Consider the following 26,941-nt stretch of genomic DNA (forward strand, 5'->3'; position numbering starts at 1 on the left):
TTCTCTGTTTCTATGCAGAGAAGCAATTTTGACTTCTAAAGCAAAACCAGGGCATCCTCAGTTATGTTTTGATGTAGGTGAGCATCTTCCATTCATAGAATCCCTGTGTGGCTCTGAACTACTTACACAAGGTGCCAAAAACCTAAAGGGTTGCATAACGCAGGAAAGAGGCTATGAATGAACGTCATTCATACCTCTGCCTACAGAACTCCGTGGATCTTCACGGCCTCTTCCATTCATTTTCCTCAGTTTTGCATGAATGGCTGAAAACGGGCCACAAATCATTCCCTACCCGTCAGCCCTTCCCTTTCCCGTGGTGTTTCTCAGTGCCTGCCTGATGGGCCCAGGAGCACAGCAAGGACTGCTGCCCATCAATAACACAGCAAGCACAGGTAGAAAATCCAGCACTTTTCAAAGGATGTTTGCATTCCAGCTTCAGAAGTAGCAAGCAAAACACAGGCAAAATCCAGGCAACTAAATCCAAGCCCACCATTTTCCAGGGCTGGTGCTTTATCTACAACCCTGGAGAGCTTCTAGGAGCTATGGGGATTTGCTCAAGCATCTCAGCATAGCAGGGCTGATGAGCTCAGTACTTAGCTTAAAGGAGAGCCTAAGAGGAGTCCAAAAACTGGTATTCCTGTCATCTCCACCCCTTCCTAGAATTTTCCAAAATAACTAATGCATCCTACTCAGCACAAAATGCCCCTGGCAGGGGTCTAGAAGTCCAGCACTTGTGAATGCCCAAGTGCTTTTCTTCTAGTCAACAAAAACATATGGGAACTTCATCCTTTCCTAATTTTTAAAGGCCACAAAGAGACATGAACTGCCTTTCCCTGACCTAACTCTTATATAGGTCAGATGAGCACCAGCCCTGAACTGAAAGTCATGTAATCATGTTAGGACAGCAAAGAGCCTGAGCTAATAAACCCGGCCTTTCAAAGAGCTTATTGGTTTGGGCTCAGTGCCATGCTGAGGTTAACAAGGTAAAAACCCGTTTAACAAAGGAGACATATTTGACCAACCACAGTCAGGTCAATCATTTAAGATTTAAACATTCCCTCCAGAGGTATTTACCCAGTCGGTGCACGTTGCTTATAGTTGATTCTGTACCTTCTGATGTTGCTTTAAATTATATCTCCCAAATCAAATTAGAGCAGAAGAAGCTTTCCTATTTCCTTATTGCAGCTGACAATCGCACGTGGGGTCAGCAGATATTCTCAATTCACATGAGAGAAGCTTGAATCACCCATTACACCCAGGAAAAGAACCTGTAGCTCAAAGTATGAATTCTGTTTCTTTCCAAGGTTGAACTAGAACAGTCAGAGTTTTTTCCTGTATATTGAGAACGTGTGTGTATGTGTGTGTTTATCAGCACTGCATTTTATACACTGCTTCACTCCAACCAATATACACTCCAGGTTTTATGGTGTATTTTGGCTCAAGTGTGATTGCTGGGACAGTGTTTACAGCAATATATTCAGCGTGTTCTGCATAGCCCTGCCCATCAATCAACACTGTAATAAAGCAGAAAGGGAAATCACTGGAAAAGCAGCAGAGCTGCTGAATTCAAGTAAGCCATTCAAAACCAGCATGGAGACAAATGCAAATGCAATTAGGTCAAAGTAGCCATTTACCTGTTGTTTAAAGGAAAAAAAAAAAAAAAAAGTTTATACATGCTGCATTATGGTTTGCCTTAAAAAAATAACATAGGCTCCAAAGTGTTAATTTTTCCTGCCTATTTTCTCTGTGTTAGTGCTTCAAGATGACTGCTGTTCCATATAGATTTATAATATGTATGTGTTTATTCACACATCTCTAAGTCAACAGGAAAGGCAGACCAGAATACCAAATCTATCATTAAATCTACATCTCGGCACCTATAAAAAGCTGCAAGACTTCTTTTTTTTTCTGGCTAAGATTGAAGGGATAAATTGAAAGAATGAACAAACAAACAAGCTATGCTCACCCTTAAAATACACACACAAAGCAAGAGAGGCAGAGAGAGGGGGGAAAGAAGATGGCTTGTAAGGTTGTTGGCTTTCAGGTTTGTCTAACAGATCAGGAATAAGCTTAAGAGCAGTATAAGCTCTGATTCTTTCTGGATGTCACATGAGTTTGCTGACAAACACTGGGCTTCAAAAGCCCCAGCACCGGTTTGCCTCTGAAGCAGCATGTGCTATTCCCAATTCAGACACTGGAGTGTGATGCAGCTTCCAGCCCTTGCCCAACTTGAATATCCAGTCTCTGCTTCACAGTTTTTAATTCTCTCCCCTACTGTGAAGAAGTGCTTCACAGTGTCAGGGCATACCACCCTGGAGTCCTAATCTTAGAATCAGCACCTCTAGATGTTACTGCAAAATAAATGGTGATGATGATATTGATGAATTATCACTTGTTTGGTTGGTTGATTTTAATTTTGCTTTAGTCGAGATCATAATGAATTTTTAACATAAAAATCAAACTAGGATAAGGTCTGTGTACCCAGGGCCCCACTGAAGTCAGCAGGACTTGAATGGAAATTGAAGGAGGCTCTGAAAGGAATTCAAGGTAGGTGCTTATGCACTGCCCTGCCAGGGTCACAGCAACAGCCAGTGTGACAGTCACCCCCAGCGAATCCATCAGACTGTGAATGAAAGCCAATCAACAGAGCTGGGAGTGCAGACAATGCAGGCAGGGCAAAGAAGTGCTCAGTGTGAAAATGAAACCGAGGAGAGATGTTCTTAGCCCATTAAGAGCTATAATGAAATACTGCATCTTGAGTTTGTTGCTGTTAGAAGGAAGCCAGGAAACGAGCAAGAATTCATTATAAAGCTGCTCAAGACCAAAACATGAATCATTGGGTTCTAAAAAAACCCAGTTGTCTAGAGAACGGCATAGATGAAAATGAATGGAATCTCTTTAAATTACTCTCTGTATAAAGTCTTTCACATTCATCCTTTCTGGCTTTCTGATTAGTATCTTTCTGGGATGTGGGTTTTTAAATAATTCCACACCACACTCCCAGCTTCTGCAATCAAAACACTGAAATGGCTCTTGATTCTGCATTTTTCATCTTCATTTACAGAGAAAAATGTCTTCTGCAGTAAGAAACTTGAGCACCTACTGTCCTACCCATCTACTGGATATCCCCAAAAGTGTATGCTGAAGGCGCAGTAATCAAATGAGATTAAGATTGCCTCATTACTTTACAAATAAGGGGACTTTTGTACGTTACTGCTGCATAAAGGAGGATTAAATCACCTCTGGAAAGCCCTCAAGATCATTAAAGTGCTGAAACGCTGGGACCTCCCTGATCTCAGCATCCCTGACAGGAAAGCAAAAAACCCCAAATCCTACATAGTGAATTGAGAAGACTTCCCTGCAAACCCAGATGGGAATACCTGAAAGGAAAAGATGGCAGCAAAACACAGCCTCTGGCTGTTTTGTTCATGCTCTGACCAGTTTCCTGAGAAAAAGAGGTTTGTATGACCACATGGTGTGCTTATCTACTTCTATCCCTCACACCAACCCCTTTCCAGCTATTTCTGAGCCCTCCAGCAATTACAGCTTCCTGTGACAAGCTCCACTGAAGGAGCAGCAGTGCTGGGAGCTGAACTGGTATCAGTCATGGGAGAAACCACCTCAAAGCTGGAAACTTGTCATGTCCTAAGAACCAGGAAAACACAACTTGAGTTCATTTCTTACTAAATGTGTACTTCATCAGACCAAAGAAATCCATCCATCCATCCATCCATCCATCCATCCATCCATCCATCCATCCATCCATCCATCCATCCATCCATCCATCAGTCTGTTGAAAAATTTGTTCCCTTATCTCAGAGCTGGCTGGCTGGGACCATCCCTATGGCAGGAGTTTTGCTAAAATGATGCTGTACTGGTTATTCTGTTAACCAAGGAGAAGCCTAAGAAAGAAAGAATTTTCAGGGAAAATCAGAAAACACAGAAGATTGGCTAAGACCTCATGCTTCTCATAGGAAGGTGCCCCCCACTCATGACTGCTGGAGTGGATTTTACAAGACTTACTGTGATGACATCCAAAATTTATTGCAGCTTTTACAACAAGACCATGTCTAGTAAACAGTGATGTAGTGACAATATTTGCTTGTCTGGATTTAGCTTCTTTAGCTTCTTAGGGCACATAAATATACTTCTGTACTTTAAGAACAGCCATAGCTGCCTACTAAATCTTGAATAATACAAGGCAGCTTTGTAGACCTTTAAACACATGTACCAACTTGGTTCTGTCTCCTTCACAAATCTGCTCCCTTACTACCTGCACTGTCAGCACCAAGGCCCTGCTCTGCTCATCTTCTGTCGATCTGAGCTTCTAAAATGGAAGTCTTTGGAAATCATGCTTTTAAACTCCTATGCTTTCTGAGAATGGAATTCATTACTTTCAGAAAGTGGCCAAGTTTGTTTTCCCATCTCCTCAGTTACAAAACAAACTGAAAACTTTATCTGTCCTCCTTAGAAAATGTGTGATGAATTTTGTGCAAATTCATTTGAAAACAAATTTATTGACCATAGGTGTGAAAACATAACTGTACATACAAATCAAATTGTAGATTTCTGATAAGCACCAAGCAGAGTATTTTTCAGTTTAAAAAGACAATTTAAAAGAACACGAGAAAAAAATAGGAATAGCTGGAAAAAATTAGTAATATTTTACATTGCAGTTTTTGGGGAGCCAGATTTGAAGCATCTTGAAGCATCCTGAGCTCCAGAAAGCAGCCTGAGTCTGATGTCAGAAAATCGGGCCCTTTGAAGTGCCTCATGTTCACGTTGTTGACCACTTCACAGGTAAAAATAACACCTTCCATAGACATTGCACTCGCTGATATCCTGGTTACCAATATTAAACAAGGAGCAGGGGATACAGTCACATTACTTGGCCAAGTATTAGAAAAACCTGAATCCAACCAGGAGCAGCCATAAAACCGTATCAGAGCCCAGCCCCACTGTCTGTATCACGCCAAAAGCTGGCTCAGCTCCTGGGGGCTGCTCCAGCCAGAGGAGCCCAGCAGCCCCCAGCCTGATGCTGGCCTTGCCCTTCCCCTGCCATGGAGCTCCTGGAGCTCACTCAGGGAGCTGGGGCAGAAATGAGGGGAACTCTCCAGGACAGCCCTCCCTAGCTACCCAGACTAGCCCTGGCCCTCCCAGAGAAGCCTGACCTATGAGCCCCAAAAGTCACACTCCCTACCCCTAGGCAGGGCAGTACCCAGAGCCAACACTTAGACTTCCAAGAAGGACTCATGTCAGACAAGCAAATCCATTATGACAGCATCAAGAAAAACAAAACAAAACAAAACAAAACAAAAACAAAAAAACACCACTCAAACAAAAAAACAACAAAATAAACCCCTACTTAAATGCTAGTTTGCTTACATTTTACAGTATCCCCTGTATGCCACAAAGGGCTCAGGCTATTTCCACGTTCAGTTTTGTTGTTGCTGTTCTTATAAAAACACATTGTTCTTTCCCTGTGACATTTCTTTATATCTTTGAAAGAATGCTCTCTGCTACCACAAAATATTTGGCTTGAATCCTCCAGTGAGGAGGAGCCAAGGGTTTGGCTCATGTTTTAAAACAAAAGAAATATTACCCTAAGCATAAAACAAATGAGTGCAACTGTAACAGTAGATGGAGATAGAACTCCTAGCACAACCTATAAATAATTCCAAGTCCTATTAGAAGTAACACAGCTTTCTGAATTTCCCTAGAAAACAGCATGTCATGATTAGGTTCCAGCTTGACTGAAATGCAAAATACCACTTTTTTCAAAGACAGAGCTGAACAAAAAACAATATGTAGTGCAACAACTAAATTGCAAAGCGTATCCGCTTAGAATCCCAAATTGTGGAAGACAACGTGTGTACACATAAGAGCAGAGATATTAAAAAAGGGCTCTTACCTCCGTCCCCAGATCCTGAGCCAGCATCTGAGAAAAGAGCAGAAAGAAATTTATATTCATGTGCTCCAGTATGTGCTGTGAGCATGCAAAGCAAGGCTGCAGTGAAGTGTACTCCAGTGTACCTTGCGTTTGATGGCATCCCTGGGTAAATTATAGAGATCTAATCTGAATATAATTCACTCAAGCCATCTTTCTCGTGCCTCCATTTTTTTTTTCTTTGAGGTCTGTCTCTCAGATGAAAATAATGTAAGCCACAGAATGCTGCAATGTCCATAGAAATCTCCAGCTTGTTTTGTTGTACTTAGACCAATAAACCTTTGTTCCAAACAGTAGTACAAAGTTACCCCACTTGGTGACTACTAAATCCTCACCAAGGGGAAATTTTAAGACTCATTTGTTTGAGGAGAGAGCAACTGTAAATTTGTATCATTATCTTTAGAAAACAGGACATCTCATCAAATTATAACTAGCTGGAATAAACCATTAAATTACTATCATTCAAAGTCTTCAGGTAAATTATTAAAATGCCATTTTTCTCAAGGTTGTTGCTGACTTTCAAAACTGAGTGCTTTCTTTCTCCTCTGCTCGACATTTTGTTGGCTGGAATGATGAGAGTCACAAATTTAGAAAGTGCAACATCACGAAATTGCCAAGCCCAGAGCTTCAGTAAGAAACTTTCTAAGCAAGGCAAAGCATGGAAGTGCACACATGTAGGGTTACCAAAAATAACACCTAAGAAGAGTTTCTTCTGCAAGGAAGGGAGGGAGGCTGCCACCCTATCCTCCCCCTTAATGGAAGAGTCATGCATTTATCAGCATCAAGATTAATAGGAAGAGTTTGGAAAAGCTGCTTTGGGATCAAAGTACCCTGAGAACTGTTAGATCTCATTTACTGACAGCAAGGTCTGGTGGATCTGAACTTGCACATGCCATCACTGCTCAAAACCAAGAAAGAAAAGGAAAATCTTTGCTAAATAATTAGTTGCAAGAATTGCTTTAAATGGCAGATTTATGCAGAAAGGCTGAAAAGGCCAGATGCAAAAGGAGGCTGAGGAGGGGAACAGAAATAATGGTGTTTTCTCAGTGAACATGTCCTGAATTTTCTTGATCTCATCTTTTGTCCTGATGCTCTTTCCCAAATGAGCTACTGAGGAAAGAGGCAAAAAAGGTGCCAGCACTGCAGTGCCCTCATGGCTGTGGGAGGTGCTGCTTTTCCAGGCATGCCAGATCTCCCCAGCACAGCAGGAGAAATGAACACCTGCCATAACCTGCCTCCCACAGTGACATACCACCTTATCTGGCTCTCTGGAGGAAAAGGACCTCGTGTTTTTCCCCCTGCCCTACCCTTCAGTGCCCAGACCCCTTCCAGGCAGGCCCAGAAGGGCTCACTGACACTTCTCCCAGAAGCCCAGGTCTCTGCTGGGGGTTCTTGTGCACCATCTCTTTGCTCCATCCCATAGGGAAAATCTAAGGAAAGTAGCTGTTCCCTTCTCCACTGAGCTCCTCCTTGGGAGAAGGAAAAAAAACCACAAAGGCCTTGATCAAGACTTCAGGAAAAATGTTTGGGTTTTTTTGCCTTCTGCGTTTCTGAAATCCACAGTGTATTTCAAGAGAACGCTGCCAGCACAGTCATTGCCAGCAGGCAAGGAAGTTTCAGGAAAGTTGTAGCAATGCATTGAAATTACCCCTTTAATCAAAAAGTTTGAACCAAAAAAGACCAGTTGCTGTGCTGAGAGAATTTACTAAGTTGAACAAATCCTACACCTCAGTAGGTTTTGTCAGCCCAAGCTCCATTTAATACCAATTTATGGACAAAAAAATTGCAGCATATGTTTTTTCTTCTTGAAAATTGTCAGGTAACAGCTTCAGAGAAGAACAACATTTCCAGAGAAAGGAGTTTATTTTCTCTCAGGTGTATGAAACATGAAATTACAGCACTGAAAAAAGTTTGTCTAATGTACTTTTTATTGACTCCTCCATCCTCAGCCAAGAAAAAATTCTGCTTTAAGTTTAAAGAACTCTCTCAAGAACAAAGGCTTACTCCTGCTCTTTTCAAGTTAACTTCACTGCCCACCTCCAACAGATCCCAAACACGAAAGAAAAACATCAAGAACTCCTGCACATAAGCAACTTGGTTTCCCTGACAGAATTTGCTCATTCACCTTTCTGGCTGTTTTCATACAAGCTGAGATATAAACAGCTCATGAGGCTCAGAGTTGAGCAAAGCTGTCTCACATACCAGTCAGCTTTCTCAAGTCCAGAACAAAACACCTGTGGCACAGACCTGTTCATTATGTGTGCTTTGGACTAAATCTTCAGCTGGTATGAATTGGCAGGGCTCATTATAACCAGTGGACTATTGAATCACACCAGCTGGGGATCTGGCCCTACAAGGATAAGGAAAAACCTAAGAAACTGGATTGCAGGCAATAACACTCCAGTTCTCTCTCTCCAGATTATGGAGAGGTTTGTGGTAATCCAGATGCCCATTTATCAGACATCTGCTCACTTAATCTGCTACCAGTTCACTTGTCATAACAGCTGAGAAGCGAAGGGCACAGGATGATTAGGAGCACAAGATACAAATTAAAAAAATAAATTTACTTCTGTGCTGAACTCTTCCAAACAGTGCCAGGGGTACTGTGTATAAGGAACTGCGACCCTATGGTAAATTACTTGAAATGGAAGGATGGCAGCAACTTCTCATGCCCCAAACTGCAAAGAATTAACCAGTAATGAATTCAAAGCAAGAATTCAAATGGGTTTTGCCATCCCCAGGCCATTTTCCTGGAGGGCAGGGCCAGCAGGCAGCCTGGAGTGAGTTATACATACCAGTGGCACACGATCCCTCGGACACAAGCAGGATTTCACTCTGCTGCTTGCAGGCAGCCTGTTTCAAGTAGCATTCATTCTGGTAGGTGTCACCATTGGAGCCACACACGGGCACGTAGTCATTGTTACACTGATGGGAAGGGACAGAGAGCAGCAGCGTTAGTCACACGAGCAGGGGGCACAGCACCCATCTGGGTGCCCCCCACTCACACACCCTGCTCCCAGCCTAGGAAAACAACAGAGAGGGAGACACTGACAATCCTCTCTCACCTTTACAACTATCAGGGGAGAGGGTGGGTATTTTTAAAAAGCAAAATCAGATTTGAAGAGATTAGGGGAAAGGTAATCTGAATGGGCAAAGGGTTCAGTAAGTGCCTCAGAGAGGTCTCTCACTGGCAGCAGGAGCAGGGGGCATTCCCAGGGAAGGAGTACGGGCAAGGCAAATGACTCCTCACATCTGCACTAACAGCTCCTGTGTTTCCATTGGATGGCTGCAGACAAATAGTAATGAACAGGCTCTCTCTTCCCCTCCTCCTGCACACACACACCCGCAGTGCTACGGAGCTCTGCACACACACACACACACACACGTAAGTGTTTATCTAACTATTCAAGCACTGACTGGACAGAGGGGAATTATTTCTGAGACACCAAGGATCTAAGTCCATCCCTCTTTCTGCACAGACATTGCTGTTCCCGGCAACCTGCAGCTGGGATGCTCCACAAAGGTCCAAGCTCTCCCCACGGTGGCCGGAGGGGAGGAGTGGCAGCACTGCAGCAAGCTCAGCCAGTGAAGAAGTTTCTCACACCGTGCACTCCCTGCTTTGGTTCAAACTCCTGCTGAGCTCTGCCTGATTTCCTCTACCACTGGAAGGCAGTTTTGCCCCTTCTCGTTCATTCAAAAAAATAATAATTTCATTTTATACCAAAAATTGGGCAACCTACGGGTGCAGTTATCACAAGATAATCATGCTTGGAGGCTCAGAAATACTTGGATGTGCCCTGCACATGGCAATTATACCAGGGATATGATTATCTCGTGATTACCCTACTCCTGGTATGCCTCATTGTTTAATTAGAACAAATGGAATGATCACAACTATTATTTATAAATGCTCACCTCTGCCCAAATCCAAGTAAAAATTTAGGAGAAATCATACACCCTATTTAGCTGTATTATGCCACAACGTGTCTGAGGTGTGCTTGTTGGGCACAATGCAAACTGCAGAACTGAAATATCAGGGATATTAATGTCAAAAATGCTTTAAACTGAATGACTACAGAAGTGATTAACACAAACAATTGCATAGATTGCATTAATTGCAGGCCTCCACACAGAGCAGCTGCCAAGAAATTATTCATAGTTGGTCAGAGTGACATTTTGATTGGGCCAAAACAAATGACATTTTCCTTTTGCATTGTATTCTCTTCAATCTTCCCAAGATGTTGTCCACCCCCAGCACCATATTCCCTCAGAACAAGGAAGAAAAACAGCAACCACAACAGCAGAATTCCTCTCCTTCTGCTCCTCATGGAGGGTTCCTCCATGCAGAGATTTTAAACTGTTGATTAAAAATGTTTCTAGGCTATTTTCACTATTATGTTCCAAATCTGAGCAATGTTTCAAGCATAAAATGCCAACTTCATCCAGAAGCTCAACAGCAATTGCTGGAGGCTGATCTGGAATACATAACCAGGACAATTAACACAATTGTGCATATTTTTTAAAGCATGAAGCATCAAATCATGCTTGCTTTAGGTGTAATATCTGCTTGTCACCCAAGGATTTGTGAGGAATTTGGCCGGGAGTATCTCAACAGGCTTTGTTACATGTAGAAACAAGGTTGGATTCTTTGCCCAAGAAACACAGTGGCAACTTCTCTGCCTGAGAAACACAAAGGCAGCTCCTCTGCTGGTTTCACCCAGAGCAAGGGACAATCTTTGACACAGACTCAGCTGCAGATCTGAAAGGCCAGACAGCCCCACATAAGAGATCCCAAACCACAGAACGGAGTGCTGTGAGTTAGGCTGGAACTTCTCACAAAGGTTGGCAATTTTCAAATGCATCTGAGAGACACCAGGGTCCCAGGAGGTATGAGTCCACTCTCCCCACCAGCACCTTTGAAAAACTAGGATTCAGATGGAAAAGACAGGAGTCATAAAGGAGCAAAGGGAGGGATGTCTTCCACATGGATCCTGCCTTGGCTTTGAGCTGGAAACTGTAGAGGAAGTTACCCAGGAAAGAAAACAAGACCACTGATGAGAGGGTTGTCATGTTAGTCACCAGGTGGTTCCTAACCCACTAGAGCTAGACTCTTGTGTTTGCCCCTGCTGAACCCTGTGCTCACAGCTCATCACAATCACAAAATACTTCCTGCTAGTGCTGGAGAATATCAGGTATTGAATGTCAGTTCTCTCAGTCTAGTAACGTGTTTCTGTCATTGATTTAGGGCTCAACAGACCAGATCCTAGATATAGGAATGATTCTTCATTCCCAAGCAAGGGCTGAGCAAGTCCCCAGGGAAATCCATGTCAAAACTCCCACTAAACCAAGCAGCACAGTGCCACACTGGCCACTTGTCTCTTATGCATGCCAGTTTTTAAAATATAGCTGTAGGGTGGGGAAATGGACTCAGGCAATTTCAGCAAGTGTCAGTCAAAGGCTGCCTTCCTCAGCACCTTCAGCTTCGAGTGCCCACTATCACAGCCAGGGACAAACCATCTTTGGGAGCCTTGGGATCAGTGCTGAGCACTGAAACAGGTGGTTTGTTTCCTAAAGATAATGGGAACCTGTGTAACTGTGTAACTCCTCCTCCTGGTAACACTGTTAAAAGCTTGACCTCCTCTTAGTTCCATGGATCAACTACTCCCGAAATGCCACTCCCATCTTGAACCAAGTAGCACAAAAATATATTCCAGAAATATAACAAAGCTGGAAGTTGGACAGGTGATGTTGCAGCTCCACAAACACTGAAGCATGTGGAAGACTTGATATGTATGAAAGAGGGACTCCTTCCTCTCATAAAAAACAGCGACTGTCCACAGGCTTGGTGACTCAAGAGCAAAGACACTGATGGAAATGCCTGGTACATTATTTTGATATGTTCATGAAATATAAAAGGCAAAAGCCCAGCTGCCAGACCTATGGCTTTGGGCTAACACGTACAGACCCCAGTAAGCCATGTCTCCAACCACATGCCTGCTGGCAGAGCTCTGCACCTTCTGTTGGACCCACTGAGTCTGAGGGAAGGAAGGGCTGGTCGTTTCCCACATGCCCAGCCCTCCTGCTGGAGCCAGCACTGTCCCAGTGCCTTCCCTCCCTGCCAGCACCAAAGTCTGGGCTTGTCCTGCACAGGGGATGGGTCTGCATCTTCTGACCAGTGAGGCCATGGTGTTTTTCAATGAAATACATGTCTCATTGATAGGTATCACAGTAGACTGTGACAAGAGAACCAGCCAATATGAACCTCTTTTTTCAAGCACATGCCTGCTGGCTCTCCAGGGTTGGAAGTCTAACTTGGCTGTTCCAGAGCAGTCTGATCATATTCATCCTTTCAAATAAAAATAAATTAATTTTAACTCCACTTGGGCAGACATGAAGCATCTGTAACTCTGGTTTGAACAAACCCAAACAAAGACTGCAGAAGCTCTGCTCTCCAGTGTTCTCAGCCCCAAGACAGAGGCTGGTCAGCCCAGAACTTTTCATCAGGACAGAGGCTAAATGAGCTCTCTCTCCTTGTCTATTTTCTCAAATTTCTGAAAAGACATAAAATTCAGTTATAGCGATGAGGAGCCTGCTCTTGATTTGCTCACTATCACCACAAAGAATTGTCACTGAAACAGGAGCCCTGAATTCTGATGAGGGTCCCCCTTAGTCGTGATATAAATTATCTGGCCAGCTCTGCCTCACTTAGCCAGCCTCAGCCACCACACCAGAATTTAATTTTCTACTCCAGTGGCATATCTTTTTGGCTTGTCACACTGTCCACTGATGTTACAAGAGCAGCTAACATCCCCCCAAGCTGTGCCTCTATCAAAGCGCTCATGTCTGAGTACAGAAGCCCCGGCACCAGAGCGCCCTTGGCAGCGCTGCCACAGCATCAGCCACAGGTAACGTGCCCTCCAAGGTCACAGCCAGCCCTGCGGCTCCACAGAGGGCTCACAGCAAGACAAAGAGCTCTGAGTGTTTACAGGGCCTCATCCAAAGGCCACTGAAACCAAAGACTGCTGTTGATTTCGACCCATTTCTCAGTAATTGGCCCTACAATGTCCCAACTCGTTCTTTCAATCTTATTTGCATATTCATATACCAATTACCTGTTTTAACTGCCCCCTACAGTACTGCTAAACTCAGCATACTTGGACTGCTCACCTCTCAAAGAGGGGACCACACAGACTGGAGAGGTTTACCTAGCTTCATTTATCCTAAATCACCAGGGATCAGCACCTGCCTTGAGAAAACAGCGCTCCCAATGCCTTCTTCCCTGACAATGGCAACATCTGAATTTGCACACTCCAGGCTATGAGTTCACTGCTTTATGACAAATGGCAACACCAAACAGGGACCAGAGACAAGACCCAAGCACTATCAGTGGCTGCTCTAAGTGCCCCAGGCTCATGGCACAACATCTGCCCTGGCTTACCACCAGGCAATGGGACAAATCAGAGGCTTCACTGCCTTACAGATTTTTCTTAGAAAGAGAAAGCAGACTAGACCATAACCCTTCTATCACTGCATAGGCTGAGCCAAGGCAAATGCTCAAAACAGCATTCTTACGCTGAATTTTTGATTGCATGCAAACTCGAAATGGAATAAAAGATTCCCATGGCCAATATGAATTCCCTTCCAACATGGGAAACACAAGCATTTAAGAACTACTGTCTTGTTCTCATTAGAGAAAACTCCTTCTTTGTTTAAAATGAAGGAACTTTTCACTTGGGTTTTATCTCCGAAGGCACATTTGGCTCTAGAAATACAAACGATACTTGCAATGCTTTAATGTGAATGGTCTATCAAAGCTCAATATTAACACAGTCATTACAGATGTGCACAATCCTGAGCTGTGCACTATTTGGCCTGCTCTACTGTAAACACTCAAATCAGCATTGTAAGTTTCACAACTTCACCAATCCACGTTAAAATGCAGAAAAACATTGGAGCATAAACATGCATACAACCCTGTGCTGGTACATGCTTTAAACTCCTTTAATTTGTGTGGTTTCTATTCAGGTCATTATTTAAAGACCAGCTGTTTTGCGAGTTAGCTGAAACATTAAATGGAATCCTTCATAATGAAATCGTCTGACTATGAGAAGGGCTAAGGTTTAGATGTAGCTGAGAGAGGAAGAGAGAAGAAATAGAAGGAAAACCCCTTACTACTCAGTAATAGCTCTCCTAAAACTATATAAAACCTAAAGGAAGTTCATCATTTTGGAACAGAGGGATTGCTCCTTAATCTGATCAGCTGGGCAGATAAACAGGCAGAAGCATTGTCACTATGCAGCCCTTCCTGAAAATATTGCATAAGCACATTACAGATCCATTTCTTTAACTAGATCAGAACTCCGAATACAATAAGCCATGATCTGTATCAGAAATGAATTTAGAAAGGGCTCTAAATCCTCGTTAAAAGGGCAGGGATGAAAAATCAGAAATGCACAACCTGGAACTGCAGACCCGAAGGGACATTTAAAGCCACAGCATCTGCATTTTCCCAGAGAAACTTATGTCTTCTTGACACCAGTTGGTTCTCCTGCCAGCTTTTATACTCACTGTCAGCTTTTCCCTCTAACTTCTCTGCACATAGAGAAATAAATTGCCAAGTGATAGGTTATAAAGGGAGAGCCTTGATTTGTATTCTCATTAGTGAATTAGAGAACAAAATATCAATCTTCTTACCTTGAACTGACAGACACAAGTCACACTGTCTCCAATCCTTAAACACTCCCCATCAAATTTACAGGTATTGGTGTCGCAGAGAAAGAGATCATTTTCTCTGTCATCATAACCTCAAATGCAAAGAGAGGAAAAAAAAAAAAAAGTCAGCTTTGGACTAGCAATAGGAACTATACGGGATGATTGCATTTTAATGCACACAGCACAATAACCTTGTTGATGAAATTGACAGAGTCCAGATCTCCTTTTGTCCTTCCCTGTCCTCAGCTTTTCACTTTTCCTCTTGTTTCTCCCTCGGTGTTTCTCTCAGTTCTTATTCCCCACTACCTCATGCACTTTTTTTTTTTTTTTTTCCACAGACTCGGTTTCCTCAAAAGTCACCCGGTAATTATGCAATTTCATGGCTCTGGGTTGGAAATGTCATCAACTTATCCCCATCCGATAACAAATCTGTTGGACAAAAGTCCAAATTGGAATTTCTCCAGCTCATGACACAACAAAGCCCCCAATAATAAAGACAAACAGGCTGTGTGTTTTCTGTGATGGTCTGCCTGATCCCAATGAAGATTGATGACCTCTAAGTTAACAGGAGCAGTGGCAGGCTCCCCACGAGCCGCTGAGTGAACCGAGCTCTTTGCCTTCAGATTCTCCAGGAAAAACCAACAGATCTGACTGAAGATTCAGTTCACGAATACAAGCATGAATTTCAGATTTCGCTAGCTGACTTCCCACTCCAACAGCGAGTGGCTAGATACTAAACAAAACAGCTAGATCAGATTCCAAACCCATTAAGATCTGAATCCATTGATTTTTAAAAAACATCCGAGTGCTTTTCACCGTATCGCTACGCGTTAAAAACGAAGAGCTCACGGCACAAATTCTCCCCGATCTAACGCGTCATGTGCGATGCACGCAGTACCCAAATAACGCTCTCCCCCTTGCAAGGCTACTACAGCCTGATTCCCGAATTATTTTACGTATCCGAGAAGGAAGGACCTGCTGCTGACCCACATAGGAAACCTTATGTTACAAAGGTCAGCCCGACTTCATGCGCAGGCAGCGGGTTCCCGGTGTGGCGATGCCGACAGCCCGCTCGGTGCGCACGGGAAGAGCCGCCCGCAGGATGCGCACCCGCATCCCGCTCTGCCCGCTCCCGCTCCCGCCCGCCGAGCGCCCGGTTCCAGCGCAGAGCCGCGCTCGGCGGGGCCGGGGCTCGCTGCCCGCACCGGCGGAGGGCGCGGCTGCCGCGCCCGGCAAGCGGAGCGGGGGGCAAGCGGGGCCCCGGGGGCTGCGGCCGCACCGGGAACGGCGGCGGCGAGCCCCGACGCCCGGCACTTTTAGCCTTCGCTGTTCCCGAGCGTCCGACGGGACGCGGCATCACCCCGTGAAGTTGCCTCTCCCGGGCTCGTCCGCGCAACTCGGAGCGCCCGGCGGGGCTTTGCCGGGACGCTCGGCGGGCCGGGCGCGGGGCGCTCCGGGGCTTACCGGAGCAGTTCCAGCCGGTGGGCGTCTGGCAGTCGCTTAAGGAGGTAGGGAAGGCCGCCAGCTTGTCGGGGCGGGCGAGGACGAGCAGCACGGCGGGCAGCAGCAGCCAGCAGCAGCAGTCGCAGAGCGTCCAGCCGCCGCCGCCGCCGCACTGCCGGGGCGGGGAGGGCTCCCAGGGCACCATGACTTCCTAACTCAACTCTCCGGCGGCGGCGTGCCCCCCGGGCGGCGCGGCGGGCGGCAGGGACGGGCGGCGGGGCCGCCGGGCATCCCGGGGCCCCGGCCGGCGGCGGCAGCGGGTCGGCGAGCGGCGGCCGGGCGCTACGCTGGAGCGAGCGGCGGAGCCCGGCGGGGCGGCGCGGGGGAGCGGGCGGCGGCGGGGCGGGGAGCGGCTGCCATAGGGGCCGGGCGGCGGGGAGCGGGGGGAGGGCGCGGAGGGGCCGCCGCCGCGCAGCCGCCGCCGCCGCCGCCTGCCCCGCTCTGCCGCCCGCATCCCTCTGCGCGGGGGAAGAGCGCGTCCCGGCCCGCCGCGTCACGTGCGCCGCCGCGCCGCCCCCATTGGCCGAGCGGGCTGCGGGGCCGGCGGGCGGGGCCGGGCTGGGCTGGGCTGGAGGAGCCCCGCGGCAGCGCCCGGGGCAGGGCAGGGCGGCGGCGAGGGGGATAGCGGGGACAGCGGGGACAGCGGGGCCACGGGCAGCGCTCCGCACCCCTGCGCCGTCCCGCCGGCTGCGGGGATGCGCCGGCCCCGACGGGGCGCGGGGCGGGCAGCGCCGCTCCTCTCCGCGCCCAGACAGGTGCGCGCACGGGCGGCAGCCGCAGGTGGGCAGCGCGCCCGCGGGCAGGGACATGGGTGACACCCCCGCGCACAGACCGCACACACCGCGCGGGTGCTGCTGAAGTTGCCGCCCGGGTGCCGGTGTTTAATCAGGCGCGGCTGCCACGTTGGGAAAATAAAACACCGTCACGTCACGGCCGTGGGGTCTGGAGCGGGCATAGGGCCGGAGAGGTGACGAGGGGAAGGAACGAGCACTGCGGGGAAAGCAGGGAGAAGAGAGAGAGAGAGGGAAGGTCTTGCCCAGCCTCAGCAGGCAGTGGCCGAGGTCTGGCCGGGCTGCGGCACCATCCCCGCGACGGAGCCGGAGGAAAATGCACCATCACGCTGGCACGGAGCGCTGCTCTGCCCCCCGCACCTAAGGCACGCTGGCGGAGCGCAGCCCCGGAGCGGAGCGGCATCCCGCCGCCTCCAGCCGGCGATGTGCCACGGGGCTGCGGGAACCGCCTCCCCCGCTGCGCCCTGCGCCGCGCATCCTCCTCCCTCCTCCTGTCTGGGGCTCCAGCTTTAGCAGGCGGTAGCCAGGACGGTCGTGGGGGACTCCCCTCGCTCTCCCGGCGGCGGGAGCACAGCGGCAGCAGCATCCCCCTCACCCTCCCTGCTCGGCCGGGGCTGGGAGCCGCAGGGCTGGGGCGGCCCGACTCGCCTCCTCCTCCCCCGCGCCTCCCCGGGCCCGCCGCAGACACCGCCAGGTAAACGGGACCCCTGGCCCCCGAGCGGCGCTCAGCATCCCCTGCTGCCGGCCGGATGGGGCGGCAAGGACGCCTTAGATTGGAGAATAATAAAAAAGAGATCGGATCGATTTCTGCAGATGGCAGCAGGGAAGCGCTTTCTGAACACGGGCGCTGGACCCCGCGGCCGGCCGGGCCGGGCAGGACCGCGGCTCTGTGCGGATGCTGGGCGGGCGGCAGGCGGGCTGGGCTGGGCTGGCCCTGCCCCTCCTCCGCCCTGGGGGCAGCTCGGCATCCCCGAGGGTCCGGCACGGCGCGGGCGAGCCGCGGGAGTGGGCGCTGCAGGCTGGAGAAGGGCACGGTTCCCTCCGGGCCTGGAGACCCCCGAATGTGTGCGAGGAGACCCTGCTGAAGTTTGCTGCTCCCGAAAGGATGACCTCCTTTTCGACCCCTAAGCTGAGAGTCCACGCAAGTCCTTACACCAGCATTACTGCTCGTTATCTCTTCATATAGGGGCACTGAATGCGGGAGCCAAGGAATACTTCACGCTCACTTAATTCCCGTCTAGCTTCTCCCTAAGCTCTAAACCAGGTTTTCTTCTGCCTCCTTCCTCCCTCGTACATCCTTTGTCTGCCCACCTGCTGCTCCCTGTATTGACCTCTTCTGCCCAGCTGTACTCCAGAAGCCTTTGCTGCAGTTAAAGGGTATCAGTTTGCACATTCCAATATGTTCTAAAGCTCTGATGAAGATCCGCACAAATCCGTGCCTACAGTTTCCTATTTACTAATCAAGACCTAAGCAGAAAGAAAATACTAATTTTTACTGCCTGCTAGTGGTTGCACTGAATCTTATCCTTCATCTTCTGTGGGATTACAGAGCATCTGCCAGCTGAGCACCTGGTGCCAGATCATTTTTTTCTCTCCTTTAATCTCTTTGCTTCACTTTTTCATGCCATTCAATTACCTCATATACTATCACATTCCTTTTATTTCCCTGTCCTCTCTTCCTTTTTGTTTTAACGTTTTTGTCTGATTTTTTTTTTTCCTTCATATTCATTATTGCGTGTTAAAACTCCGCTCTCTACTTGACACATCACTGAGGTGCTTAAAAATCAAAAATGTCCTGGCTGGCCACAGGTACCACAGTCACACAGCCTCACACCAGGGGAATGTCCTCCTCTCTCTTCCTATCTTTTTGCTCCCCTCTTGTTTCTTCTTCCCACTTCCCTGGTTCTTCTGTGTGGTGTCACTTCTCTCCATTCCCCTGGTTGCAATTAGCAAAACCTGCAGTTTCGATTCCCTTTTTCTTCTTTTCCTTCACTCTCTTCCCTTCTTCCACCCCAACCTACCTTCATTTTCACATAGCTACAGGTCATAAAGGCACTGCTGGCCCTCTTTAGACCAGTCTAACCAGACCCCTTGGGGAATGAAACTGCTGGGTCAGTCCTTCCCAGACCAGCAGCCAGAGCCTCTCTGACATGTCCCTCCTGCCACAATAACTCGTGCTCCAGATGATCCCACGAGTGTACCTGGTGTTCACAGAGTACCATTAAATGCAGCAGCAGAGCCCAGCTCTGGCCTGTGCTGTCCCCAGAGTGCTGTATAGCACCACAGCTACTGAGCTCACAGTGCTGGCTAACAACTACCCTGCTTTATTTTCAGCCACTCACACAACAGGCTCTGCCTGGGGAGATGAAGAACCTGTTTCTATACTGGTTCTCAGACTCTGGGATGTGGAAGTTCCACCAGAGGTCCTGTAATTGCCACAATGTGATGCCAGAACTGTGAACCTGAAAGCGTCTTAAGGGCAATCTCCTCATGGCAGAGTAGGACAGTTTTTGCTCTGCCTAGCACTGGTATCTTCCTTAAAAAGATTTTCTGTGTTGATATGAAAACTCCACTTATAAAAAATTTTGTTAAGATAAAAAAATATATCTGTCTTTTCTGAAAGGGACGGCTAGACCCACAAGCCCCTTTTCTCAATTACACTCTCTAGCAATTTCTTCTGAATTATAGAGACTGAGATACAATCATTTTTTCATGTAGTTCCTAGCTCCAAAGAATTCTACCCTCTTAATGCGACACTGCACACACAATCTCTCAGCAGCACGTTATTCCCAGCTATACTTCAACACTTAGGCTAGTTGACATCTACAGTCTTGTACTCCCTGATGTGCCCATCCCATCTCACTGCTGCACAAAAACTACAACTTGTAAACCATGCAGGCAGTGCCAGGCTGGTGTGAGGTACAAATTGCAGCCAGCATCTCCTCACTGAAACACTGAGGTCATGCTACTGAGCCACCAGTGGGGTTCCTTGTATGCTTGACTCTAATGCCAGATGAGCAGCAAAAATAATCATAGCCTTCTTGGAAGAGCCCTTCTTGCACGTGATGAGGGCAGACTACATCTCAAGTATTAAACCCTCCTCTTGCAGAGCTTTTCTGAGGCCTGCACGGTTTTGAGATGCTCATGCTATAAGGCTGATGAGTGTATTGAAGGGCAGCTGGTACTGATGCAGATTTATCCAATACTCGTGGCCATGCCATGCGTACCCATGCTCGGAGATCAGCTCCCAGCTGACAAGCAGCTGTTTGAGGTGTTTCAGGCCCTCAGATGTCTCAAAGTGAGGGCAGGGTGGGTACTGGCTGTGCACTGCACTCCTTCAGCTGGGACTGGGCAGCAGCAGCTGGCAGAGGGGGCCTGGGGCCAGACTGCACCTGGTGCCAGTCCCATGTCTGTGAGTAATGCTCTCTGTTGCTGTGCTTGGCCAGCAGATGCTGTACCGGCGAGGAATTACGCAATCTCAGTTATTCACACTTGTATTATATCTTGGCTGTGCTGCTCTTGGGAGGCTGCAGATTCCAGAAAGTTTCCCAGAACTTGGGAGAAGCCAAATGGTACAGATGAGTGTACCGAAACCTCCTCAGCAACACGAGCTCTGGGTACACAACACCCGTTCCCTTTCTTCTCTATCTATGAAGCCAAGACTATGAAGCTAACTTCATGGATCCTTATCTTTAAAACACTTTATGTCCTGATGTCTCTGAAGGCCCTAGGAAGGTAAACTTGGTCAAGAATATGAGTGAAAAAAGGCTTCTTACAACTCAGCTAATATTTATGAATAATGTTTTTTTTGAGCCAGCTCTAGAAGTATGGGCTAACATTCCACAGCTGCTAAGAACAAATCCCATCAAATGAACAAGGGACATTTGATTTAGCCCCTTCCCTGTTGTCACCATATCACAGCCTGTTTGTGAAACACACATTTACAGAATTGAAAAAAAACCCCAACCAAAGCCCATTCTGCACAATTCTTGAGAGAGTAAGAGCACTGCGTGTGTGACCTACTGCAAGCTACCACCACTAGTTGTAGTTCCTAAGAAAAAAAAGTGAATAAACCTATTTAACTTACAAGACGCTTGCCCAAACATGGTGGTCCCAGCCAATCCTAAAGAGAATGGAGTGTGGGGGTCACCAGTTCTAAATGGTAATTCTTCTTGACAAAAGCATGGGTCTGATTCAAAAAATCCCACCAGAAAGGGCTTGGAGACCCAATTGTCAATCAAAAGACCCCAGGCAGAAGGAAAGGATGTTATCTGTTCCAGCAGAAGGCCAGTGAAGGACACACAACTTGTATGCACTTGCTCTGTATGAAGCTGGAATTTCTTCCCTCAGCATGGAAGAACAATGCTTATTTCAGGTCTGTGTATTTTCAGCCCTAGTTTGACCAAAAGTTGGCATACTTAGCTTAGACACGTGTTTCTGTCAGAAGTTTGTGAATCTCAAGCAGATTTTATGATCATCTATTTTTCATGTGTGCAGGAAAAGCACACATGGCTTCACTCGAATGCACAGGCAGTAGGGAGCTCTTTGCCTACATGCAGTTTTACAGATTTTATACAGCTTTCAGCTAAATCACATATCTCCATGCTAAGTATGCCGCTCTTGGATATCACATGGATTTTTAATGCTCTGAGGGATCCTTTGGGTCTATAAACAACAAGTAGATTACATTCATCTACATCATGACAGACTTTTTTTCCCCCCTTTGCTTATGAGACAAAATATGGCTCTTGTTCTTCCCTGGGACTAGTATGGAATCCAAGCACAATTCATGTACAGTTAAGAGAAAACCATGCCATATTTTTCATTGTAATTAACTGCTTCAGAGCAAGACTTGTCATGTATAAAGATGAAGAAAGGTCTCAGCTTTGCCTGAAAGACAACTTGCCTTTCAGCAATGTCTCACACTTTGAGTTTTGACTGAAACATTCCACTGCTTTGGTGACCTGTTGTGCCAAAAAAGCTGTCTGGTGTTACGCTTTTGCTTTCAACTGAATTTGCCGGCACATGCCAAGGGGACAGAACAAAGTATTGCAATTTACACTGGAACACTATTTTGTGCTGTTCCACACATGAAATTGATGTCAGGAAAAAGTGTACAAAGGGCATGGAAAACGTAAATAAATACTGTGATCCTTTTACCTTCAGTTTTAAATAGATGGATTGAAATGCACGGATCCTAAAGATTTATGAATCCGTTTATAGTCCATTCTGGAGTTTTAACATTTTATGCAGCTTGTAGGAGGGAGTGTATTATTTATAAAAAGTCATGGTTATTCAGCAGTGTTTATTTCTGAAAAGCAACAAAATATCTTCAAGGGAGAATAAGAAATTGATAACTCTGGTTTACTACCAGGGTTAGCCAACTTAAAAAGTATTTCCCATGACTGATTTACAAAGACCTTTGCTCTTATGAGCACATTTAGAACATTGGACATTTTGCTACCAGCAGTAGAAATCACCTCCATCTCTCAGGACAGACAGCACTGCACTGGATTCAAAGGGCTGGTGGTGGTGCAACCTTTGCTGTTGTGGAGATACTTGAGCTTTGTTTTTGCAGCCCTTTTCCCAGCACAGTATTGAATGGAAATTCAGAACTAGGGCCTGCAAGGAGAAAAGCCACAGCAGCTATTCACAGATAGAATTTCTGTGTGACATCAGTTTCCTGGCCATGTGAACAATTTCTTCTGTCTGATGAAATGTAACATCCATTTCTTGTTTTCATTTTCTATCTTTGGGCTCCTTTGCCCAGAGTTGTTTTTAAGACAAAGGGCTTGAAAGGATTATAATGTAAAAGTAAGTGCAGCCTTAGCATACCTTTAGTCTTTCTAGCTACTTTACCTCATTGGAATTGCAGTGATTGCTTTTCTTCCTAGCAGGTAATAAATCAGTTTCAATGAAAAAGGAAAACAATTCAGACATAAACCAGCATTTTCAAATGGTATTTCTCACTCAACTTTTAGCTTCTCCCTCTGTGAAAGTGGAGCTTGCAGGAGTTGCATTCAAGCTCACCTCAACTGACCATACACAGCATCCTTCTACCTAGATACAATTTCTGCAAGCCGCCAAGGGGAGTTCATAGTTTAACTGAACAAATCCCAAGCAGTCTGACCTGTCTCTCCTGTCTCTATTCGGCAATGCTGTCAACAGAAACACCTGAACTGTGTCTATCTGCAGAGCAGAGAGCCCAGCCACAGACAGATGCAGCACTGCTCATCACAGGAGCCATTTCTGGCTTGTCTCCAGCAGAGCCTTGAGGACAGGTGGATGGTGCTGGGATAAGGAGTCTCTCTGTGGTTAATAGCTCCTGATAGATTTTATTTCCATGAATTTCCCACAAACCACATGAACATATGGCAGCCAGGAGGACCTGTGGTCACGAGCTTCACGAACTGTGCGAGAAGGTAACTTTCCTAAACTCAGCACCTGCTAACATCATCTGATACTCCTACTTCATGCATTATGAAACAATAAACAGTCATTTTGTATTCAGCACCTTGTGCCAACCCTTATCTGTAAGCCCTGCTCCATGTCTCCTGATATATTGCTAAATCCTTCTAACAGATAACACCCTGCCCATGCTCTCCTTTGGAGTAGGCGTGGAGATCTGGCCCCTGCTCATGAGAGACATCAATGGGCAGTGTCTGACCACTGCCAGCAGAAGTGTCCCTTCCATAGTCCTGGGAGTGTCCCTGCTGTCCCAAGCACATGGCATGGGTACAGTGTGTGAACCCAAACACACTGTTACCTGTTAAACACAAGGGTTTGGGAACTAAAGGCAACTCTGTATGCCTCAGGCAGATATTGGGGTAAGTTCAACTGCTCTGTCATGGTATCCTGCCAAAGTGGTGACCAGAGTGGTGGTGTGGTCCTGTGTGCTGCTCAGTGAGAGCCTGGTGGACACCCCTCAGCTGGCCTGTCTCAGGTCAGGGAGTGAAGGGAGCATTGCCAGCTGTCTTTGGGAATGGAGCATCAATGAAAATTAAGTATAAAAGAAAAACCACTGAGGCTCTTGAAGGGTTTGCATAGGGAGGATTTACACCTGGATCAGAAGTCAAAATCCTTAGAAATTTTTGCGCACGCGCGCACACACACACACACTCTCTCTCATGCCTACACACATGCATGAAACATAATGCTTTAGATATTATGAAATTAGATTCCACATCTGAGAAGGGAGAAGAGCTAAAGCTTTGTAAAGCATCATTTGGCACTTTCCATCTCAGGGTCTGAAAGGGATGTTTTGGCAATACTGGCATTGTACACAACAGGCTACCAACAGCAAGCACAGAGATGCTGTTCTAAGGAAAATGAATATTGCTTCCCATTTAATGTATGGCACCAACACTTAGGTAGTGTTTCTTAGCAAGCCACACTAATCTCCTGATTTGCAAGCTATCACACATGTATTTAACTTTACCTTAAATGAAACAAAACAGCAATACAGTGAAGTATTGTTGAAACCTGAAAACAGTTCACCCCATATAATTAAATTTTAATTCAAAATGTCATTGCTTATGTATGATAGAAATATTTTTTTATGATCAGTCAGACAATTTCTAAATAATAGCTACCTTTATGTGAAGGCATATCGACTCAAAAAAGTAAAAAATGCAAATGAAGGTTCTTCACTAGCTAAAACATTGATGTCAAATTATATATACAAATGGTAACATAAAAGAAAAAAAGAAAAAGATTTGTCAAGTACATCAAGTAAAGCATCTGGAATAATACAGAACTCCTTGCTGCTTTAACCAGAAAGTTTAATAGCTTCCATTTGAAGAAAGAGGAATTAAAGGCAGAGTGCAGTCCTAAATACCACTTCCATCTACTCTGAATATGGTGGCAGAGTAATTTTTCGTAGGTCAGTGACACACAAAACCAGAAAACATCCCAGGTATTTGCTGCCCAACACATGAGAAGTGGATTTTGCATCTAATATTGGAAGACCCAAACTGAAGGTGAGCAAGATACTCTGCATTTGTGATACCCACAAAGTTGTTTATCCCTGTCCACAGTCTCTCAGCTGTGTTTTCCTCTGCTGCTGATCTGTGTCTTTGCTGACCCTGCTCTGCTCCCAGACCCTGTGCTGTGAGGTTTCCAGGCACAGCACACAACCTGCTGTCCCTTGGGAGAAATGGGACCCTCTGGCAGAATCTGCCTTGGTTCAGTGTCCACTCTCCTCCTGCTGCAGCCCTGCTAGAGGATCTCAGTCCCAGATGGGTGAGGTATGAGGACAGGACTGGCAAAGGCTTTGGCTTCCTATGGAAATGGCACATTCTGTCCAGAATACGCATCCACCATTTCTTTTCTCTTTACTTCCTAAAACTTGCCACAACTTTGGTGCAAGGCAATCACCATTAAACTCTGTGCAGGAGAAATACACAGCAATTATGAGAAGTTCTCTGCAATGCCCTGTCCTGCATTAGCCACTGCCTTACTGCAGGCTGCAGACGGGACATGGAGGAGTCTGGTGCAAGAAGGACTCCAAGGGATCCCCTGCAGGTGATTTATGAGCTTAGATCGCTCTAAAATGGTTCTTATTTCCATCAAAGCAGGAAGATACAGAATCTGCTCCGTGCCAGCTCTGTAAAATGAGCAGGGTGTGTGGATGTGCAGTATGTTGATAACAGACAAGGTGCCAGTAGATGGCTCTCAAGATATGAGGCCTATGGCTTTCACAGGGCTGAGCCACCTTCCTGGGTAGGGAGCAATGCTACTGCTGCATGCCGGGAACAAAGCAGCCACTCAAACTGGACCTTGGGACAGGACAGGGATGGCTTGGAACTGTGGCATCTTCTCCCCAGACATGCCTAAAAATAGCCAAGTTCTTTGCTTTGTTATTTTTGATATTTCAGGGCAAAAAGGCACTCCTCACTGAAGCACACTCGAAATCTCACTTTAATTCTTTCAGTGAGATTTAGGGGCTGTTTAAGAAGGCTGGGAAGAGCTGAGATTATGCTTCTGCAGTACCCCTGTTAGTGTGCAAGAAGAGGTACTACCAGTCCCAGCGGGGCTGTGTAGTTAATAAATCAGATTTTCTTAACTAAATAGTTGAGCTATGTCTATTTAGAGTTGATTTTCTCAAGCATACATGAACTAACACCCCTAAGGGGAGGGGGTCCAGGAGGGATGCTCAGAGTTAGAAATTCTACAGAGGATTGAAATGAATTTTTAGTACTGTGTAACTACAGTAGGTAATTAATTGGGAGAGAGGAGAGGAGAGGAGAGGAGAGGAGAGGAGAGGAGAGGAGAGGAGAGGAGAGGAGAGGAGAGGAGAGGAGAGGAGAGGAGAGGAGAGGAGAGGAGAGGAGAGGAGAGGAGAGGAGAGGAGAGGAGAGGAGAGGAGAGGAGAGGAGAGGAGAGGAGAGGAGAGGAGAGGAGAGGAGAGGAGAGGAGAGGAGAGGAGAGGAGCTCACATTTTCAGTTTGGGCAGTGATCTGTATGCCAAGTTTAAATTTTGTGAATTGAGTAAATATAGAAATAACAAAAGCAGCCAAACTCTGTAGCTATTCAGTCTACAGCTATAGCTATTCAGTCACTCTTGAAACAAGGAAGAGGGATTGTCCATCACAGCTTCATTCAGACAACTGGCCATTTAGTGTCTACACTAGAAATTCTGCTGGAAATGTTACTAAATTTTTAATTAAATTTGGTTTTATTGTTACTTTAGATGCAGTTTTCCATAAAGCATGTCCTGAGGCCTTTGCTACTCAACTGTGATATGTTTTTCTGGTCAGCAACCCCAGCCTATATATATTATACTCCTGTTTCTTGGTTTCATGTCAGAGACAGCCAGTGATTGCTGACTAAAGAAGGGAATGCCATCTCTATATGTTTCCATAGTCATTAGGTTAGCAAGAAAATAAAATGGATTTTCATAATCACTTTCCCTGTAGATACCTGGCACTTTCCAGGAGCAAAATAGGGAGAAAATGTGATTGCTAAAATCTCACATACTCATTATGAG

General features: G+C 46.4%; 1 protein-coding gene across 7 annotated transcripts in view; it reads right to left on the reverse strand.

Moving 5' to 3' along the window:
* Positions 1–26,941, reverse strand: part of TMEFF2 (transmembrane protein with EGF like and two follistatin like domains 2) — a gene marked incomplete at its 5' end in the record, with an annotated part of 396,858 nt that overhangs the window by 114,311 nt on the left and 255,606 nt on the right. For 6 of the 7 annotated variants that reach the window (XM_083865163.1, XM_083865161.1, XM_083865160.1 and 3 more), the window contains 3 exons: positions 5,912–5,938; positions 8,743–8,872; positions 14,642–14,751. In XM_083865163.1, coding sequence (XP_083721289.1) covers positions 5,912–5,938; positions 8,743–8,872; positions 14,642–14,751 — 267 coding nt within the window. Of the gene's footprint in view, positions 1–5,911; positions 5,939–8,742; positions 8,873–14,641; positions 14,752–16,123; positions 16,308–26,941 lie in introns of those variants that run through there. The other variant, XM_083865159.1, reaches the window with a different exon arrangement.

The sequence above is a fragment of the Zosterops lateralis genome (assembly GCF_965231275.1).
Source record: "Zosterops lateralis genome assembly, chromosome: 7".
NCBI classification, from domain to species: Eukaryota; Metazoa; Chordata; class Aves; order Passeriformes; family Zosteropidae; genus Zosterops; species Zosterops lateralis.